Genomic DNA, 23037 nt, shown 5'->3' with positions numbered 1-23037 from the left:
TGAATACCACCACACCCGAGCTTAAGTTTTATCTGAAGCTTCTTCAGAACTTCTTTAAATATTACTGTTCAGAAATTACAGAGTAATTTGACATAAGGTAAAAATGAGTTATTTGGATGAATAGAGAAATCCTGGCAACCAAATGAAAATATTTTTTAATATTTAAATGCTTAAAAGTAAAAGTATCCTTTTAATTACAAGTATAAATCCCTCTTTTAGAGGCAACCACTTCTAACTTGTTGGCATATTTCTGTTTTGTTGTTTAAGACAAAGTCATTTAGCACCTTTCTCATGAAAATGTGGTAGCACACAAAACAGTAAATCAACATATGCATTTATTAATTGTTTTTATATGTAAAATGTAAAAATGGTGGAGTGAACACCATGAATCTACCACCCAGTTTTAAAAAAGAATATTATCCTATCCCTTTCCCCTCAAAGCACATCACTTTCCTGAATTTTTGTTTCCTTGCTTTCTTAGTAGTTTTTCTACATATGTTCAGTTCCTAGAATATATTGTTTACATAAAATGAAATTATACTTTATGTATTTTTCTACAACTTGATTTTTAAGCAAATATTTACATTCCTGAGTTTTATCCATATTGTGTGTAGCCATAATTTATTAATTTAACTGCATTTCCTTGTGTGACTATACTGTACTTTATTGGTTCAGTCTACTGGTGATGGACCTTTAGGTTGTTTCCAGAGTTTTAGTTTGTTATATCTAACAGTGCTGTGCTGAAGCTTTTTCATGTTTCATGGTGACCATCTATAGGAATTTCTTGAGTCTGTGTCTAGGAGTATAATTGCTAGGTCATGTGGAATATGCATATTAAGCTTTACTAGGTAATGCTAAATTATTTCCCAAAGTAGTTATACTAATTTATGTACCCACCATCAATCAGTATATAAATATCTAATTGTTCCACTTTTTACCAACATTTCAGATAGACAGGCTTTTAAATTTTGCCCATCTGATTGAAGTAAAATTGCATTTCACTGTGAGTGTAGCATTTAACTTTTAAAAATGATGTACTTTTCATTTTTTTTCTAAATATGATTTCAGAGAGGAAGGGAGAGGGAGAGAGATATAGAAACATCAATGATGAGAGAGAATCACTGGTTGGCTGCCTCCTGCACGCCCCCACTGGATATTAAGCCCACAACCTGGGCGTGTGCCCTTGACCGGAATTGAACCCGGGACCCTTCAGTCTGTAGGCCGATGCTCTAGCCACTGATCCAAACCAGCTAGGGCATGATGTTCTTTTCAAATTTTACAAATAGGTAGTTCCCAACGTGACCTTTAGAATTATTTGGAAACTTAATCCTCACCCGAGAATATGTTTTTCATTGATTTTAGAAAGAGAAGGGGAAGGTGGGGGGGAGGGAGAGACAGAGAGGAGAGAGAGAGAGAGATGGGTTGCCTCATGCACATGTCCCAACCAGAGCCTGAAACCCTGTTATGTGACCTGACTAGGAATGGAACCATTGACTCTTTGAGACTGCATTTTAGCCACTGAGCCACACCAGCCAGGACATAGTTATTTGGAAACATTAAGAATACAAAGTGTGAATATTGTCATGTAAAATGTTATAGAATTTTGATTTTTAATTTTTTTACTACTTTTATGATAATCCTATATAATAAAACCCTAATATGCAAATCAACTGAATGGCAAAACGACCGGTTGCTGTGATGTGCATTGACCACCAAGGGGCAGATGCTCAACACAGGAGCTGCCCCCTGGTGGTCAGTGCATTCCTACAGAGGGAGTGCCGCTCAGCCAGAAGCCAGGCTGACAGCTGGCGAGCACAGCGGCAGTGGTGGGGAGCCTCTTCCACTTCCACTGTAGGCAGGCAGTAAGGAGCAAGAGGGCACAGGTTGGGTTGAGGGACCTGGCCCTACACACACACACACACACACACACACACACACACACACACACACACAGTGCATGAATTCATGCACCGGGCCTCTAGTATCTTTTATGATATTTTGAAAAATTCAACTTGGATGGCTCTTAGTTAATTTCAAAACATGTTTTTTATCCTAAAGCTATTTCAGAGCAGCATTCTGTTAACTTGATGGAAATATCTAAAGCATTCAGCTACTTTTGCTGAAAATTTTAAGTTTGAAAATTGAAATCATAACAATAAACTTATACACTAATTTTCTGTAATATTTTGTCTCCCTCTTCTCATTGATGTTTATAACTTTTACTGGTTGTAAACAGTTTGTCTTTTGTTTGGCTGCTTAGAGAATTTGTACTCAGGTGAGAACATATAAGACTTTCTAAATGGATATCCTTTAGGGCAGCGGTCGCCAACCTTTCGGAACTCGTGGACCACCAGTGGTTCACAGACCACCGGTTGATGACTGCTGCTCCAAAGGTTTCCTTAAACCAGCGGTCGCCAACCTTTCAGACCTCACGGACTACCAATGGTTCACAGATCACCAGTTGGTGAACACTGCTTTAGGGAACCAAAGGATTGAGACAGACAGGACATTATTCAACACTAGAGGCCCGGTGCATGAAATATGTGTACAGCGGGGGGGGGGGGGGGGGGGGGGAGGGGGTTCCTCAGCTCGGCCTGTGTCCTCTCACAGTCCCGGACCCCTTGCTCCTTATCGCCCGCCTGCTCACTGCTCCTTCCTTAGCACTGCCGTGGAGGTGGGAGAGGCTCCCGCCACTGCTGCTGCGCTCACCAGCCATGAGCTGGCTTCTGGCTAAGTGGCGCTCCCCCAGTGGGAGCACACTGACCACCAGGGGGCAGCTCCTGTGTTGAGCGTCTGCCCCCTGGTGGTCAGTGCACATCATAACAACCGGTCATTCTGCCGTAAAGGTCGCTTAGGCTTTTATTATGTAGATTATAAGGGAATAATTGTACAGAAAGACAACTTTAAAATAAGATTGGGCTCTGCTGAGAATTCTTTTGCCAATTTAAAAAAACACCTTTTATGTTTTAGCACCAGTATGCATGAGCGAGTGAACCGAACAGAAAGACAGTTTCGATCACTTCCAGCTAATCAACAGAAACTCCTTCCTCAGTTTCTTCTCCACTTGGACAAGATCCGGAAATGCATTGATCATAATCAAGAAATACTACTGACCATTGTGAATGATTGCATAAATATGTTTGAAAATAAAGAATATGGAGAAAATGTATGTGAAATTTGTTCTATTTGTTTTTATTTTAGAGCTTAATCTCAATATTTTGAGGTCTTTATCTTTCTGGATTTCATTTTTATAATTTTGCATAGGTCATTTGCTCTACTTAGAGAATGTTTCCACTTGTATATTCAGTCATTTGATTAGGCTTAATAGAACAGTATGCCAGAAACTGGATTTATTCACTTACTTTTTCTTTAAATACTAAGATAATTCTTGGCATTTTGATACACTTTCACAGTGTTCTGGCATATAGAGTTAGTGACTTAAATTTTTATAAACAACTTTAGTAGTTTTGTAAAATTACTTTCCCTTGCTAAACTCATTGTTCCCAGTATGTATCTATTGATAGTCATTTTTTGTTCGTTTTATTTTATTTTCAATCCTCACCCAAGGATATGATTTTCATTGATTCTAAAGAGAGGGGAAGGCAGGGAGAGAGAGAGAGAGAAAAAGAAAAAAAAAACCATCAACCGGCTGCTTCCTGCATGCTCCCCAACCAGGGATTGAACCCACAATATGGGCATGTGCCCTGACCAGGAATCAAACCTGTGACCCTTTGGTGCACAGGATGACGCTCTAACCAGCTGAGCCATACCGGCCAGGTCAAGTCATCTTTTAAGAAATGATTTTTCACTTATAAATCTCAAGGGACTGGCAGTAATAGAAACTGAAGTCCTCTTTTTGTATCCACAGGATAGATACAGTTGGGCCACTCCACTGTGAGCCTCTCCATGCTGCCCCATCAATGACCTGGAAGGACTTTCTTTTCTCTCTTAGAGAGAGAATGTTTGATCTCCATAGCAATGCTGGTCCTCTCCTGAGTAAAGACTACTTAACTATATGGTGGTTTCATGGTTAAAGGACCGTAATCTATTGAGGGTAGAAGTGAGACCACCAAACTTTTCATTTAGGATCTCAAGCTGCACTCGAACCCTGCTGAGGTGAGAGGCCAGTGATTTATCCACTAAACCATCTATATAGCCTCTTAGTAGCATGTCTATTTAACCATATTCAAGATTGATTACTTTCCTCAGAAATTAATTGATTTCTCTTTTTTAAACAGGGGAATGGGAAGATTATGCCAGCATCTACATTTGACATGGATAAGTTAAAATCCACATTGAAACAGTTTGTGAGAGACTGGTGTGAAAGTGGAAAAGCAGAAAGGGATGCCTGCTACCAGCCAATCATTAAAGAAATTTTAAAAAATTTTCCAAAAGAGAGATGGTAAATAGTATCTTGTTTTTAACCAATTTCTTTAAGATATGTAAGCACTGAGTTTTTCTATGAGGCATTTCACAGTCTTGATTCATTTTTATAGTTACTTGTGCCTGTATTTTTTTCATGTGTGGGTGTGTGGTAGTATATTTGTTCTTGGATGCTTTATGTGAGGTTGCAGTTAACATGAAAAAATTTTGCTTTAGCACATATTGGAAATTAGAATTTAAATAATGAGAGGGTTAGATTGAATGTCCATGATCAATGCTGTCTTAATTGTTTGCTTTATGGAAGAGCAAAAAGCTGCAAACTGTTTTAATTTTCCTCATTATGACATCCTTGTAAGCAAATGAGGGATTGATAGCATATAGGAGATTCTTTACTTTTTTATGTTGAAAACCTTGAGCAGTCTGAAGCCTATGAGAATAACATTTATAAATGTATAAGATAAAATACATAGGACTCCCAAGAAACCAGTTATTTTGAAATATAGTTATCAAAAACTTAAAAAGCTGCTCTTTATCATGTATCGCATTAAAATCCAGCAGCAAGAATTACTGTATTTTGAAAATACTGAACGGTACATATGTTATTTTGAGAATTTCAGTAACTAATATGAAGTGAAAACATATCAGTTAAAGGTTAATGAAATTAAAGTGTAATTTTTTCCCTATTCCCATCATAGATATAGTGAATTCTCTTCATAGACCCCTTGGGTCTCTGGATGTCACATTGGAAACTCGTGATGTAGAGATTATATGTTTAAGGAGAACCACTGGATGGAATTCAGTTTGTCATAGATAGGTTCCTTTTCCTCATCTCCTTCCCTTCTTCAGTGATTGGCATCTTTAAGTTTGGTATATCTTTCCAGAAATTTCAGTGTGTGTGTGTGTGTGTGTGTGTGTGTGTGTGTGTGTGTCTTCTTTCTCTCTTTTAAAGAAAGTTTTCATTTTGAAACTAGATGCCCGGTGCATGACATTCATGCACGCGGGGGGCGGGGGGAGGCAGGTGGTCCCTCAGCTCAGCCTGTGCCTTTAGCAATACGGGAGCCCTCAGGGGATGTCTGACTGATGGCTTAGGCCCGCTCCCCATGAGGAGCAGGCCTAAGCTGCAGTGGACATCCTTAGCGCTGCCGCAGAGGCAGGAGAGGCTCCTGCCACCGCTGCTGTGCTCACCAGCTGTAGCCTGTCTGTGGCTGAGTGGCACTCCCCCTGTGGGAGCGCACTGACCACTAGGGGGCAGCTCCTGCATTGAGTGTCTGCCCCCTGGTGATCAGTGAGCATAATAGCAACCAGTTGTTCCTCCATTCGGTCAATTTGCATATTACCCTTTTATTATATAGGATAAATTTAGAATTACAGATGTGATATATGAATTTTTACAGAGAGCTCCTATATACACTTTACCTATATTCATAAATTCTTAACATTTTACATTTGCTTTATATTTCTTTTTTTCTACTTTCCTGCCTCTACCTTCCCTACTTTATTCGTATGTTCTTAAGAACAATGATATTTTCTTATATTCTCTTAACATAAACATAGTGCAATTATCACATTAAGGAAATTAACTATGAATACTGTTTTCTAATGTATAGCCTATATTAAGTTTCATAAATCATCCTGAGAATGTCCTTTGTAATACTCATTTTTTTGTCCAATCTAGAATCCAGTCCAGGATATTGGAGTAAATTTGATTGTAATGTCTTAATCTTTTGCTTGCTTGCTTGTTTGTTTGTCTAGAACAACATACATTTTATTCGCTTAGAGCTCTAGAGATCAGAAATCTCAAGTCAAGTTTTCTAGACTAAAGTCAAGGTTTTAGTTGGGCTGAGCTGCTTTCCTCTATTCCCTTGGTTCCCTTCCTCCAACTTTAAAACCAATAGTATAGATAGCATCTTGCTTCAGTGCCACATTGCCTTCTCTTGTCTAATGTCCTAGTCTTTAATCTAGAACAGTTCCTTGGCCTTTTGCTTGACTTTATGACATTGACATTTTTGAAGAATACAAGGAAATTACTTTATAGAATTTTCCTGTTTGACATTGATGTTTCTTCATGATGAGATCTTGAATATATGTCCTCTTTGAAAATATTAAAAACTTGTCTCTGCTCCTAGAGGCCTCACAGTTCTGTATCTTGTGGGTTTTTCACAAATGGCCACTTTATCAAGTTAGCGAGGAAAATTTAGAGCAGGCAGGCTCTAAAAGAGTCTTTCATAATGTAACATAAAAAAATCACAGGAGTGATATATGTTGGTTAGAAGCAATTCTAGGTCCTGTACACTTTCAAAGGGAGGGGATTATAAGAAGGTGTGAACACCTGGAGGTGGGGGCCACTTTAGTATCTGTCTGCCACAATTATTGTCACGTACCCTTTAAGGGTTTTGCCTTCCTACTAGCAATGTATGAAAGTGCCTGTTTTCTCAACATATTAAGTATTTGAATTTTTGCCAGCCTAATGGGTGGGGAATTGTATATTGGCATAATTCTATTTTGCATTTCTCTTGTTATGAGTGAAGTTATCATCTTCATATGTGTAAGGGCCATTTTGTATCTTTTTTTGTTTTGAGAATTATATATTCATGTTTTATTTCCCCTCATTTAAAAAAAATAAATGAGGTGAGATGCATATAACAGAAGTAACCATTTTAAAATCAACAATTCAGTGGCATTAAATACATTCACAATGTGCCTCCTTCACATCTCTATAGTTCTAAAATATTTTCATCAACCCCAAATAAACCCTGTACCCATTAAGCAGTTACTCCCCATCCCTTCACCCACCCCCAACTTTGTTTATCAGCCATTTGAATATAATGTGCCTAGATGTGGGTTTCTTTATGTTTATCCTGCTTGGGGTTTGCTTTGCTTCTGGAGGTTTGAGTGGATATATATCGCCAAATCAAACATTCTTTGCTCTTGTCTCTTCATGTATTTCTCCTCTCCTTTTCTCTATTTCTTTCTTTTCTGGGACTCCAGTTACATAATGTATGTTAAACTGGCATTATCAAGTTTTGTATGACCCTTTTTCCATACTGCCCCCTAACTCCTTTTGTATGTTACTTTGGATAATTTATATTGACCTTACTTGAACTTCACTGATTCTTTATTATGCCAGTCTGTTGATAAACTCCACGGAAAGACTTATTTCTGATACCACTTTAAAAAAAACAACATTCTAGCACTTCAGTATATACATATATTTTGGTGGTTCCCAACGTGGGGCACATACCCCACGGCGGGGGTCGGGGGAATAATTTGATTTTTAAGGGGGCGAATTCAAGAATGAGCTATTAACAGTGATTTTTTTTTGCATTTCTTATGGTTCTAGGGGCCTCATATACAGTATATAAATAAATGTCATGACCTATTTATGCATTTAGTTCTCTATTTTATGAAACTGCTATTTTTTCATATCACTTCATACTATTATTTTTTAAACAATATCTTAGTGCTTTCTTTCTCAGTACTAGTATTTCAACTATCCTTTCATTCTTTTATTTTTCTCTTTCATGGATGCCATGTTCTTTGGAAGCTTGTTTAGACCAAGTTAATGGCCTTTTAGGCTTCCTCCATGTGAATAGGAGTTCACTTTTTGAATAAGAATGATATGTCACAGGGCAGGGCATCAGGATTTTAGAGATGCTTAGGTGGGGCATGGCCAAAAAAAGGTTGGGACCACTGATATATTTTGTCGTGTGTGTGTGTGTGTGTGTGTGTGTATTTTCTCTGTGCTGAAATTTCCTATTTGTACATGTGATCTGTCTTTTTCACTTGATTCTTTAACATTTTTAATGGTTATTTTAAAATCCCTGTCTGATAATCCTAACATGTGCTATTTGTGGGTCAGCTCTGTTGAAGGCTTCTTCTCACAACAATGGGTTATATTTTTTTCTTCTTTGCATGTTTCATAATTTTTTTATTGAATGGCAGACATTGTATGTAAAGGAACAGTAGAAACTGAAGTAAATAATATTGACAACGAGAAAAAAAGGCATTCCCCTTTTTCTGGCAGACTGCTAGTGTGGGGGCCTGGGTGAATCTCAAATGTTTTTAATATTTAATATTCTTACATGTATTAGCTGCTTTCATCACGTAAGAAAATTTTGTCCATAAACCTTGCATCTAGAAATACGACAGTAACAATATTGCTGCTTTCTATAAAAGGAGAGATTCTAAGTTTTCATCTGTGTAATGGCTGCTAATCTACCTGTTTGAATACCTGTATGTCTGTATGCCATGAAGATTGTGTTTAGCTGATTAAGTATCATAAAAATCACCCACTGTATTCTGCTTATCATTAGTAATCTATATATATAAAAGCCTAAGCGACCTTATGACCGGTCAACCGACCGACCGGTCAACTGGTTGCTATGATGTGCATTGACCACCTGGGGGGCAGACACTCAATGCAGAAGCTGCCCCCTGGTGGTCAGTGTGCTCCCACGGCCAACCTACCTCCCATGGTCCCTCCCACTAGCCATCTGGCCCCGATCGGGTGAGAAGCCCCAATTGCCGGCCAGGCCAGGGGACACCACCAGTGCACAAATTTGTGCCCTGGGCCTCTAGTTTTTTTATATTCTGTGCTATAATTACCTTCTGAACACACAGTTGAAGTGATTATAAATTTATTTTATACTTGTGATTCTTTTATCACTTAAAACTTTCATTATTTTTATTCCATTGTTGATGACAGTTATGACACTTTACTGATTTTCAATTCTATAAATATTTCTTCATCAGATGTATAGTGTTCTGGGTGTGAGACCCAGAAATAGCTCAGTAAGGGAGTAATGTTGGAAGCATAATTGAATTTATTATTATGTTATCAGATGTGAAAACAATAAAAAAAAGACCACTGCTTATTTCTTTGTTTTTGAATATCTAATGTATTAGATTCAGGAGTAATATAAATAATAATTCATTGCTCTTTTTTGGTTGTGCCCTGTAGATATCATTTAGAAAGATTTCAGTGACATGTTTTACTAGAAAGTTTATTCATAGGTTTCAAAACTGGATTTTTTAAAAATATATTTTTATTGATTTCAGAGAGGAAGGGAGAGAAAGATAGAAACATCAGTGATAAGAATCATTGATCGGCTGCCTCCTGCACGCCCCCTGCTAGGGATTGAGCCCACAACCTGAGCATGTGCCCTTGGCTGGAATCGAACCCGGGACCCTTCAGTCCATAGGCTGACGCTCTATCCACTGAGCCAAACCAGCTAGGGCTGGATATACTAGTATTTTAAATACTTCAACTATTGGAGTTGCATGACATATATAGTACTCATTTGGCAAGCTTTTATTTACATTTTTAGTATCCACACACTTGTTAATGCATTTGTATTCAAGTTTTACTAGTGAGCACACAGTATATTGGGGTTCCTAAATTTTTATATAACACTCTCTTCTTCAAGCTTTTTTATATTCTTTACTAGGGTCCCTCGGCCTGGCCTGCACCCTCTTGCAATCCGGGACCCCTCGGGGGATGTCGGATAGCTGGTTTTGGCCTGATCCCCACAGCCCCAATCCAGACAGGAGGGAGCCCGATCCTGTGCTTTGAGCATCTGTCCCCTGGTGGTCAGTGTTTGTCATAGCAACTGGTCGACCTTGGTCATTTGTCATTCAGTCATGTAGGCTTTTATATACACTGAGTGGCCAGATTATTATGATCTCTGAATGCATAATAATCTGGCCACTCAGTGTAGTTTTCAGTCATTCACCTCCTTGGTTAAACTTATTTCTAAGTATTGAGTTCTTTGTTCTATTAGATGCTATTGTAAATTCCATTTACAATAGCTGATGTATAGAAACACAACTTATTTTTGTGCTGGACCCTGCAATTTTGGTTATTTATTGGCTCTAGTAGCTTTCTTGTGGATTCTTTTGGGATTTTCTACATATAGGATATGTCATCTGTGAATAGAGATAGTTTTTAACCTCTTCCTTTCCCATTAGAAGAATGGCTTTGCCTCTATTCTTGAATAGAGGAGAAGGGGGCTCCTTATTTTGTTTTTGTTCTTAAGAGGGAAAGCTTTAGTCTTTCACCGTTGAGTGTGATGTTAGCTGTGGGTTTTCATAAATGCCCTTGATCATATTGAGTTATCCCTCTATTCCTACCTCTTAAGGGTTTATGTCATGAAAGATGCTGCATTTTGTCAATGCCTTTTCTTTGTCAAGTGAAATGATTGTGGATTTTTTTCTTTGTTCTGTTAATGTGCTATATGATATTGATAGACTTTCCTTATGATGAAACACCCTTGTATTATTGAGATAAATCCCATTTGGTCATGGTGAATAATTCTTTTTATTTATTCTTGGATTCTATTTGCTAAATATTTTGAGGATTTTTACATCTATATGTATAAGTGATACTGATGTGTGTGTTTTCTTTTGTGAATTTTTTCTTACAATGCCTTTATCTGACTTTGGTATGGGAATAATGCTATATGGGAATAATGGGCCTCACAGAATGATTTAGGAAGTGTTCCCGCCTCTTCAATTTTTTTGGGCGAGTTTGAGAAGAATTGGTGTTTATTATTTTTTAAATGTTTAGTAGAATTCACCAGTGAAACCACCTGGTTTAGAACTTTTTTTTTTTGGGGAGGGATCTTTGCCTATTTACCCATGGAATGTTGAGGGCAACATTGAGGTCTTTTTTTTTTTTTTAATTCTTTTTTTAAAAACATATTTTTATTGATTTCAGGGAGGAAGGGAGAGGGAAAGAGAGATAGAAATATCAATGATAAGAGGGAATCCCCGATCAGCTGCCTCCTGCACTCCCCCTACTGGGGATTGAGCCTGCAACCCAGGCATGTGCCCTTGGCTGGAGTTGAACCTGGGACCCTTCAGTCCATAGGCCGACACTCCATCCACTAAGCCAAACCGGCCAGGGCTAATTATTCTTTATAAGATATGAAATCTTCCTCATATGACTTGTTTCAAAGACTCATGGCTTAAGTTGGAATAAATAGGTAAAAATTACAGTTTCTAAAGGCTACCTCTGTTTAATAAATGGTATGGGTTATTTTGTTATTTTTAACAAATGGTCATTATAAAAATGGTCCTACATGAATTATTCTACAACTATTAGAATTATCTAATTTCTTACATTTGCTTATTTTTCAGTTTTTATTTTAGTTTTTAAAAATATATTTTATTGATTTTTTACAGAGAGGAAGGGAGAGGGATAGAGAGTTCGAAACATCAATGAGAGAGAAACATCATTCAGCTGCCTCCTGCATACCTCCCACTGGGGATGTGCCCGCAACCAAGGTGCATGCCCTTGACCGGAATCGAACCTGGGACCTTTCAGTCCGCAGGCTGATGCTCTATCTATCCACTAAGGCAAACTGGTTAGAGCTATTTTTCAGTTTTTAAAAAAATATATTTTTAAAATATATATATATTTAGAGAGAGAGAGAAAAACATCCATGTGAGAATGAAACATCAGTTGGCTGCCCCCTGCACGCTCTCCACAGGGGACTGAGCCCACAATCCAGGCATATGCCATAACCTGGAATCAAACCAGCAACCATTTGGTGCACAGGATGGCACCCAACTGAGCCACAGCAGGCAGGGCTCAATTTTTTTTAATGTTTTAAGTTTTATGATCTTTTATAAACATTGTTGCTTCAAAAGGGCATTATATTCTTAAAGTTTCTAGTTGGTGCTCTCAATGTGTATATTCAATGCTCTGCACTATAATCGACAATAGTTTAATAGTTTTTGTAAACATAAAAGGCCACATATTTCTCAAAATCCAAAATATCTTTGGTGGTGTGGTGTAAAAAATAATTAAACATTTTTTGAATAGGTAAAAAGTTTCACAGGGTTCAAAATTTTAAAGGTTTCAAAGGATAGAAAGCCTCTTTTCCGTAACTGTTAACTAGCCACTCATTTCCCTTTCTTGGAAGTAATCAATATTATAAAAGTGGACAGGAATTTCTGAACTTTAAAATGAAGTGTGCCAAAATATCTATCAAACTCTTTTGCTATTCTTCAAACTATTGGAAAAAATGACACATTTCTTCCTATATCATGTTTTGCATGTTTAATTTAAATTGGTTTCCTCATAGAAGATAAGATGAGCTACCAAAAACCCTTGAAAAAATCAAGCTAATAAAGCACAGTAAAGCCCATATCCATATTAGAGTCATAACTCTTCCATAAAAAGTAAACCCAAAATCCCAGAAAGGAGGCATAATTATAGCTCTTCAAAATCCAGGTTGATTGGATAAATGCTGGTTAAGTTTGGGTTTCAGATAAATTTCCAGGATCCTGTTTGTGTTACAGCAAGCATTCAAGGTCTTTACACTTGGCTGGATCGACTCAAATTTATGTCAGCTAGCCTTTTGATTGTGTTCTCTTCTTTTTGAAATTTCAATAAAGGCCTTTCTAACTCAGCTGTTTATAAAAGATAATTTATTTAAATGTGTATAGAATGAACAATATTTGTATCATTAAAATATTTTTTCTATGGAAACACATTTGTCTTATCAGTTTGTCTAATTCTTTCCTGTTTAGAATTTTTAAATGCCTGAGTCTGCAAGTACAAGCAACTTTGAAGTCACAGGTTGATCTGTTATATAAGCAAATGCTATTTTTATTGTGCTGAATACCAAACTCTTCACTAATTATTCGGTTACAATTTGAGTACTATAAAGTTTATAGTTGCTGAGGAAAGATTCTTAAATTTGAGTCCTAATTGAAATGACAAATCACAACCATTTAGACTCATATACTCTTGTACATCCTAAAAACTGCTGGATGGAAATCCTGAAAATAGAGCATCTTGATTTCATTAACTCACTAGAGGCCCGGTGCACAAAATTCGTGCACAGGGGGCAGGGGGGTGTCCCTCAGCCCAGCTTGCACCCTCTCCAATCTGGGACCCCTCGAGGGATGTCCGACTGCCCGTTTAGGCCCGATCCCACCGGACATCCCTCTGACAATCCAGGACTGCTGGCTCCCAACTGCTCACCTGCCTGCCTTCCTGATTTACCCTAACCGCTTCTGCCTGCCAGCCTGATCACCCCCTAACCACTCCCATGCCAGCCTGATTGATGTCTAACTGCTCCCCTGCCAGCCTGTTTGGCCCTAACTTCCCTCCTCTGCCAGCCTGGTCACCCCTAACTGCCCTCCTCTGCAGGGTTGATCACCTCCAACTGCCCTCCCTTGCAGGCCTGGTCCTTCTCAACTGCCTTCCCTTGCAGGCCTGGTTCCCTCCCAACTGCCCTCCCCTGCTGGCCATCTTGTGGTAGCCATCTTGTGTCCACATGGGGGCAGGATCTTTGACCACATAGAGACAGCTATCTTGATCTTGTGTGTTGGAGTGATGGTCAATCTGCATATTACTCTTTTATTAGCTAGGATAGAGGCCTGGTGCACGGGTGGGGACCAGCTGGTTTTCCCTGAAGAGTGCCCTGGATCAGGATGGGGTTCCCTTGGGGCGTGGAGGGGCCTGTGGTGGTTTGCAGGCCAGCCACACCCCTGGCGACCCAAGCAGAGACACTGGTATCTGGAATTTATTTACCTTCTACAATTGAAACTTTGTAGCCTGGAGCGGAGCCAAGCCTCCTGCTTGATCCTTGGCTGCCGCCATTTCTGTTTGGATTTGTTTACCTTCTATAATTGAAACTTTGTAGCCTTGAGTGGAGGCCTGGGCCCGCCAGAGTGTGTCGAAAGCTTGGCTTCCTCTGTTGCCAGGGAAACCCAAGCCTCCCTTCTGGTAGCCATCTTGGTTGGGGTTAATTTGCATACTCGTCCTGATTGGCTGGTGGGCGTGGCTTGGCTAGTGGGCGTGGCTTATGTAGCAGAGTGATGTTAATTTGCATATTACTCTTTTATTAGAGAGGAGTCTATTTTAGAAGAATTTGAAGTGATATTTTGTTTGTGGAAGGAAACTGATAGATCTTTACCTTGCAATATATTACTAACACTCTAGAAAGATACTGGCATACTATTGACTATATTGAATTTATTTTATTTTATATAGTTGGGTGTTTGGAAAAAATATGCTGAGCTTTAAAGAAACATTTTCCAGCCTGGCTGGTGTGCTCAGTGGTTGAGTGTCAACCTATGAACCAGGAGGTCACGGTTCGATTCACACTCAGGGCACATGCCTGGGCTGTGGGCTAGATCCCTCAGGGGGAATGTGCAGGAGGCAGCCAATCAGTGATTCTTTCTCGTCATTGATGTTTCTATCTCTCCCTCTCCTTTCCTCTCTCAGATCAATAAAAATTAAAAAAAAATTTAAAGGAACATTTTCCACTTAGATTAAAATAAGGAATATAAGGTACTAGAGGCCTGGTGTACGAAATTTATGCATACGGAGGGCGGTTCCCTCAGCCCAGACTGCACCCTCTCGCAGTCTGGGAGCCCTCAGGGGATGTCTGACTGATGGCTTAGGCCCGCTCCCCAGAGGTAGCAGGCCTAAGACATCATTCGGCCATCCTTACTTAGCACTGCTGCAGAGGTGGGAGAGGCTCCCACCACTGCTGCTGCGCTAGCCAGCCATGAGCCTGGCTTCTGGCTGAGTGGCGCTCCCCCTGTGGGAGCACACTGACCACCAGGAGACAGCTCCTGCATTGAGCATCTGCCCCTGGTGGTCACTGTGTGTCATAGTGACCGGTTGTTCTGCTGTTCGGTTGATTTGCATATTAGCCTTTTATTATATAGGATAATTTATGAAAGGATTCTTTTAGGTGAAGGAAAGCATCTTAAAAGAGAAAATGGAGGAAATGTTAACTGCCAAAATATAAGAGTAGCATAGAGACTAAAAATAGATTTCTCTCATCCTGAAAGCCCTCTTAGACCAAAGACATATATATTTCAGATTTCTTTGAAATCATTTTCAAGCTCATAAAATTCAGTCTGGAAGAGTCGGGGGGCCCATCTGTGGTACTTTCAACAATATTTTTTTAAAAAGAATTCACGTGCTTACAAATCTACAGTAATAACAATTCAAGACTAATATCTTAGAAAAATAGTGTAAGTAGACAACAGGAAAAAAATATAAGATGCTCAATCTCATAAGAAAATGCAAATGTAAAAATCACTAGGATGCCCATTTTTCATTGATTACATTGCAAAGATTTAGAAGTTACATAACTTTCTTACAGTGTGAGGAAACATGTTGCTGATGGAATAAATTAGTAAAATTTTATGGAGGCAACTTGATAATCAAGAAAAATCACATGCATATCTTGACTCTTGTGATTCAAATTTGGAGAAGCTTACTACAGATATACTTTTGCATGTGGAAAATTATGTCAAGGACATTAGTTTTAAGGTTACAATAACAAAAGATGAAACAAAGGGCCATCTAGTAAATGTTTTAACCTTTGCAGGCAATGTGATGTACCGGGACTGCTCAGCTCTGTTGTCTTGGGAATGCAGCCATACACAATACATAAGTGAATGGGCATGACTGGCCTGTGGGTCATAGTTGCTGACCCCTGTATTAAATGAAAGAAGCAAAATGAAGAACTTGAAATATGAACTATAACAGATATGAATGAAGTACTAAAAACATCGAGAAATGAGTTCAAGCTTTGCCTGGGATATTTAGAAAAGACTTCATAGATGACGGTGATAATTTAAACTGAGTTTTTATGGGTGTGTAGGTGCTCTAAATATTAAGGTGAGAAAGTGTCTTATGCATTTGGTGAGAAGTTGTTTGGTTGATAGGTGGAATTTTCTGTTGGGAGTGAGAGGTAAGTTGGGACCATATTTTTGAAGGGGCTAGATATTAACCTGGTTTCTAACTAATTTTCCCCTTTGAATAAAAAATATTTCAACACCTCGCTCTGTTAAACCTTGACATTTTGATATATTAACTTCAAAAATTTTTGTATTTTTTAAAAGAAATATTACATATGCAGTTGAAATCATATATAGAACACATTCTCTCCAGAGATAACATTAATTTGTTACTCTAATCATACCTTCTTATATTAACTATATGCTTATATACCTCTAAACCAGTGATTTTTAAGCTTTTTCTTCTCATGACACACACAACAACTAAAATTCTGCAGCACACCAAAATACATATTTTTTTTGCCGATCTGACAAAAAAAGATATAATTTTGATACATTCACACCAGACAGCTATTGTGTTGGCTGTTGTCATTTTTATATTTGACAATCTAAGGAAAAAGAGGTCAGTGTCCCTGCCTAAATAGTCAGGTTTTGTATGTTTTAAAAATTCTTGCAGCACACCAGTTGAAAATTATTGCCCTAAACAATACAAACATTGTATTGTTCTATATGTTTTAAAAGTTCATATAATGGTTTATGATGCCATTTCACAATTGTTTTTTGCTCAGAATTGGGGTTTTTTTATTTTGCTGTATGGACCAACTGGTAAATAGAAATATAATGCAAGCCACATGTGTTATTTTAAGATTTCTAGTAGCTACATATAAAGGTAAATAAAAACAGGTGAAATTAATAATATACTTCATAACCCAGTAAATCTATATAAAAATATTTCAAGTTATAATGAGTATACAAGATTATTGAGATAGTTTACATTCCTTTTTAAAGCTAAGTGTGAAATCTGGCATTATTTTATACTTGCAGCACATCTCAGAACTAGCCACATTTTAAGTGTTCGTTAGCCAGCTACATATGATTAGTGGTTTTTACTATGTTGGACCATGAGTGAATTAATTCTCTTGCAAGAATATTTACTGCTGGTAAAATAGTTGAAGCACAAAGGGTGGTGCATATGTGATCCACAGCCTGTTCAGACACACAAGGCTCTGTTCTGTCCTTACAAATCTACCCTTCTCCATTCTTGCTTGTCTGGAATACACTGTTATCCCACTACTAGAGACCCGGTGCACAAATTCTTTTTTTTTTTTAAACATTTTTTTAATATATTTTATTGATTTTTTACAGAGAGGAAGAGAAAGTGATAGAGAGCTAGAAACATCAATGAGAGAGAAACATCGATCAGCTGCCTCTTGCACACCCCCTACTGGGGATGTGCCCGCAACCAAGGCACATGCCCTTGACCGGAATCGAACCTGGGACCCTTCAGTCCGAAGGCCGACGCTCTATCCACTGAGCCAAACCGGTTTGGGCCCGGTGCACAAATTCTTGCATGGGTGGGGTCTGGCTGGCCCACCTCAATGAGGGGGGACGATCAGGGGCAGGGCCGGCCGAGGGAGGGGCCGTGGGCAGTTGGCTGGCTGGCCCCGCCCCCTGGTTGAACTCCTGGTCAAACTCCCGGATGAGGGGACAGTTTGCATATTAGCTTTTTATTATATAGGATTATCCAGGGGTGTTACATTTATACTAAATATATTGTTTCAAGTCAGCTCACCATAAAGTTCTATATTTAGATGTATATTTCTTTTATTCTCCAAAGAAATATCTTCATAGAAATGTCCTAGACTTCATAAGGATCCATAGCAAAAACTGCTTTTTAGAGTGCCTTGATTTCATATGCATTATTATTGGAAGGATGTTTCATTATGCTGTTAATAGCCCTTTTATGAGCACCCAATGAGAAACAATCTAGATAAGAACAAAGAACTAGGGGATATTCTCTCCATCTCTCCCACTCATTGCTTGATTCTTAATCATTTTTCAGTGATTTGTTTTAATGTGTATCCTTTTTATATGCCCATGGAAATAAGCCCTTTTTGGTTATAATACAAGTAATTGGTAGAACTACATGTAATCTCTATTAAGGCTTAAGATAGGGCCTTGCTATATTCTGCATTCCATGGCTTGCTTACAGCCTTTTTTTTTTTTTTTTAATATATTTTATTGATTTTTTACAGAGAGGAAGGGAGAGGGATAGAGAGCTAGAAACATCGATGAGAGAGAAACATCGACAAGCTGCCTCCTGCACACCCCCTAATGGGGATGTGCCCGCAACCAATGTACATGCCCTTGACTGGAATCGAACCTGGGACCCTTCAGTCCGCAGGCCGACGCTCTATCCACTGAGCCAAACCAGTTTCGGCGCTTACAGCCTTTTAATAGCAGTTTTATATAGCAACTTTCTGCCACAAGGTGGGGGTAGAGAGTTCTATGGCCCTGATTAGTTAGAACAAATTTCATAATAGCAGCCATAAGTTAACTTTCCTTCAGTTAAAATAATTGTTGGTATCACTATTAACAAAAACTTCCCTTAAGGTTAGAAGCGTTTCTAATTTCTGTATTTTTTTTCCTAAGATATTTAAATTGATTTTTAGAGAGGAAGGGAGAGGGAAAGAGAGAAACATTGATGTGAGAATGAAACATTGATTAGCTGCCTCTTGCACACTCCCTTCTGGGGATGAACCTGCAACCTGACCAGGAATCGAACTGGCAACCTTTTGGTGCGTGGGAGGACACCCAACCACTGAGAGAGTTGTGGGCTCGAATCCCAGTAGGGAGCATGCAGGAGGCAGCTGATCAATGATGTTTCATGATGTTTTTCTCATCAATGTTTATCTTTCTCCCTCTCTCTCTCAAAAAAATAAAAATAATAATAATAATCAATTAAAAAAACCCTCATGTTTCCCTTTATAGTGACACACTCTCCCCACCTTTAACCTGTGGTAACTGCTTATCAATCACTATAGTTTGTCTTCTTGAGACTGTCATATTAAATGGAGTCATACAATATATTTGTCACCTTTTGAAATTGGCTTTTTCACTCAGAATGGCCATTGAGACTCATCTGTGTTCTGCATGGTGATGTTTTATGCAGATCATTAGCCATCTAGAAATTGATTATTAGTGATTATTTTTATAAAGATTTAAGTACTCAGTTTACTTCCAGATCCTTTTACTTTCATTATTTTGTGTGTTTTTTAAAAAAATTCTAAGCTGAAAACAGCCACTTGGGGATGTTTTGATTGGGCAGATGGGAACTGAAAAGAAAGTAAGTCTGGAGAGTAAGGGTTTGTGTGGGTGGTAGGGAGTGGAAAAGGGGAGGAGAGGCCTGGGTGGGGTTCCATGGTGGCAGGTCCTTTATATAAAAGGTAGCACAGAGTTTTACATCTAGGAGCTTTTCACATTCTAATTTTGTATATTTTTTTAGGTAACCGATATAAGTAGGACTGAGGATATGCCCTCATTAAAAATTTAAGTGGTACCTGGCCAGTGTTACTCAGTGGTTCAGTGTTGACCCATGAACCAGGAGGTCATAGTTCCATTGCCAGTCTGGGCATATGCCCGAGTTGGAGGTTTGATCCCCAGTAGGGGGCTTGCAGGAGGCAGCCAATCAGTGTTTCTCTCATAATTGATGTTTCTATTTTTCCCTCTCCCTCTCTCTGAAGTCAATTTTTAAAAAGCATAAAACAAAAACAAATTTAAGTATTCACGCACATGTACACATGTATAATCTAGAATGAGAAGAAAGCATTCTATTTTAGTGAAACTTGTTATGTAATACCTTGGAATTAGGTTGTCCAAATCAAGGATTAAATGTTGTCTTACTAATCATAATAAGCTTATTTGTCAAAATTCATTTTTAACAGATTTTGGTTTATGGCATATTGTATATGTAAAATTCAACAGTGAAACAAATTAAACTTTGTTAAGGTTTTTATACAAATACATGTTCTATGTGTAAATATTTAAGAATGAATGCCCCTAGGCAAATTCCCATGCTATTGTATTTGTAGACTGAATTTTCAGAAGTTCTTTAGTTCTGTTTGTTTTTTATTTCAAAGTGGGAAATGCAAAGGTTATCATATGGGGTTACTAGTAGCCCTGCTACTGTTTGGACCACACCGAACTTAAGGACCATGTAGTTTAAAGATAAAAAGAAATACATGGGGCTAGATTTAGAAATTGGATTTGATTTACTAGTATATATTAGGTTTGGGGAATACAGACAAAAGAGAAGTTCACTTTTAACTGCCATGATAGCTGATTATACACATTTTTCTTCTGTTTTTGGTAAGAATACCATTTTAGTTTCCTTAAGGTTACATTTACTTGCCAGGAGTCCTGAGAAAGGTTCTTGCTTTGCTAAGGCAAATTTTTAGCAGTTTAAAAGTGGAATGGTGGATTTTATAACAAAGGAAATTGGTGGTAGAGTGATTGATGCAAATAAGTAGAGAACAGTGTGGTTGTGCTCTTCTGGTTTGGTGTGATATTATATACGCTCAATTAGAAGGTAGCTTCCCATTTTCCCCATAAGACTATTCCCCCCCTTCTAGATTCTTTTAAAGATATACCTGACAGCCCTGGCCGGTGTGGTTCTGTGGTTAGAGTGTTGTCCTGCACGGCAAAGCACCGAGGGTTCAATTCCTAGTCAAGGGCACATACCTGGGTTGTAGGTACCATTTCTGGCCTGGGATGCATGTGGGAGGTAGCGAATCAGTGTGTCTCAAATAGATGTTTCTCTCTCATTCTCTCTCCCTTCCACTCTAAAAATTAATGGAAAAAATATCATCGGAGAATGGGCAAAAAAACACATTAATAATAAAAAATAAAAAAGATATATCTGACATTAAAAGTTATATTTTATCTATTTAGTTACATAAACCATTGTATTAGTTATAGAATTTAGAAATGAAATTGTTTTGTTTACTGTCTCATGATAAAATAATTTTGTTCAACGTCTTTGTATGTATTGGGATCCCTTTGGGATAATTTTAACAGTTCAGGTGACAGCTACTAGGGATATGGGTGTCTTCATAAGTGCTCAGATATAAGGTGATGGCATTTTTTCTGAAAAATAATATTTTGGGGATAAAACCCTCATCTGATATCTAGCATATAATAACTCTTACGCCTTTATTTTTCATTGATATTTAGAAGTAATTCTCAATTTCAAGTAGTCAGAGTCTTGAGTGAGCTTATTTTTATTAAATATCAAAGGTTTTAGTTGTTAATGTGGATCTTTGTCTTTTTTTTTTCTTTTCTTTTCTTTAAGGGGTTGGACATAATTGCCTTATTTCATTTCAGGGATCCTTCTAAAGTAAATATTCTGGTACCTGGTGCTGGACTAGGAAGACTGGCCTGGGAAATAGCTATGCTAGGTTATGCTTGTCAAGGAAATGAATGGAGTTTTTTTATGCTCTTTTCTTCCAACTTTGTACTCAACAGGTATTTAATTTACTTTTTGTTAGAAATAGTAATATCTCAGAATCAGATTGACTTTCCTATTTTTGAACAATTCTGAATTTGAAGATAAGTACATAGTGTTTAATTATGATATATACCATAAATATTTCTTATATTAAATTGGTTATACAATTGTCACTTTAATCAGTTGTCTAGTTAACAGACATTTGATCAGGATGGGTTAGTGACTTTAGAAAGTGACTTGGCATTCCATGAAAATGAAATGATTTCTGTGTGAATTTCAGGACTAAGTATGATCCAGGAAGGGATATTTTCCTCATTGTTCCTTAAACTTCTTCACCCTTTAGTTTCTTCAGTGTAGTAAGAGTGCAGTACAGTGATCATATCTTTTGTCCTTAAGTTTCTTATTAAATGGCCAAGTAAGCTCACATGACTGAGTTGGAAAGACCTTTCAGAACTGCTGTGACCTCTTAGTAAGCAGTGGAAAAGAGTTGTTATTTTTTAAAGCCAGAAGAGGTTTGTTAGAAGAAAAAAAAAATAGCTGCCTATTTAAATGATATGTTATTTTGGTGGCAGTATGAGTTAGGGAACAATAAGAAGGTAAAAAGAAGAAGGTTGTACAAAATAATTAAAATAGGTATCAAACAAAACCCATAACATTAAAAAAAATACTTGGACTGGTTTTTACTTGATTTTGAAGTTTGGAAATATATTTGTAAAACTTGGAATGAACAACACATTCATATCTCAGAATTTAATTTTTTTCTGTCTTTTCATTCATGATTGGTTACTCATCTGCATGTATATGTGCATTTCCAGATAATTGGATGGGGTATAGTAGTAATACTTTTTAAGTAGTAATTAAATAAGTAAGCTGTTAATCAAACAATATATTTTAGTGTTTAAAGTAGATTTTCTTGGTAAAATATTTAGTTAACACTGAATTTTATGCTCATATTTTGCAGATGTTCTGAAATTAATAAATATAAGCTTTATCCCTGGATCCATCAGTTTAGCAATAACCGGAGGTCAGCTGATCAGATTCGACCCATCTTTTTCCCTGATGTTGACCCCCATAGTCTTCCTCCTGGCTCTAATTTTTCTATGACAGCAGGAGATTTTCAGGAGATATACTCAGAATGCAGTAAGTTTAATGCAAGCATTTTAAAGGTCTTATCCTTTATTCTAAATTTAATGATCTAATTTTATACTAAGCTAAAGTTCTGGTCATCCATTTTGATGGCAGAATATAAAGTATACTTCAGTGACAATTTAAAATAATTTAAAGGTCATGCATGTATAAGGCAATGATGGGAAATATAAAAAAGTGTAAGATCCCACAATTAAGAAATTTGTAATCTATTGCGTCTGTTAATAGAAGCCAACATGTAAACAAAGTTCTATGGGTAATGGAAGTAGGTTAGTGTGAGAAGGGAGTTCTCTGTAGAGAGGCTGGGACTTGAAGGATAAGGAGGAATGGCATTCCAGGAGGTAGAGGTTCATAGATATGAATGAATAAGGTAATTGAGGATGGTAGAACAGCCTGACTGGGAGGGAAAGGGAGGTCTATTTGGAGATTTAATGGGAATATGGGTAGAG

At 37.8% G+C, this 23037-nt stretch overlaps 1 protein-coding gene across 4 annotated transcripts in view; it reads left to right on the top strand.

Moving 5' to 3' along the window:
- Window positions 1–23037, top strand: part of CARNMT1 (carnosine N-methyltransferase 1) — a 43382-nt gene that overhangs the window by 7008 nt on the left and 13337 nt on the right. For all 4 annotated transcript variants that reach the window (XM_008142070.3, XM_054727223.1, XM_054727222.1 and 1 more), the window contains 4 exons: window positions 2971–3166; window positions 4239–4402; window positions 21319–21459; window positions 22404–22582. In XM_008142070.3, the coding sequence (XP_008140292.1) occupies window positions 2971–3166; window positions 4239–4402; window positions 21319–21459; window positions 22404–22582 (680 nt within the window). The remainder of the gene's footprint in view (window positions 1–2970; window positions 3167–4238; window positions 4403–21318; window positions 21460–22403; window positions 22583–23037) is intronic.

This window comes from Eptesicus fuscus, chromosome 15 (assembly GCF_027574615.1).
Source record: "Eptesicus fuscus isolate TK198812 chromosome 15, DD_ASM_mEF_20220401, whole genome shotgun sequence".
In the NCBI taxonomy this organism is placed as follows: domain Eukaryota; kingdom Metazoa; phylum Chordata; class Mammalia; order Chiroptera; family Vespertilionidae; genus Eptesicus; species Eptesicus fuscus.
This window is presented reverse-complemented; position numbering and strand designations above follow the sequence as displayed.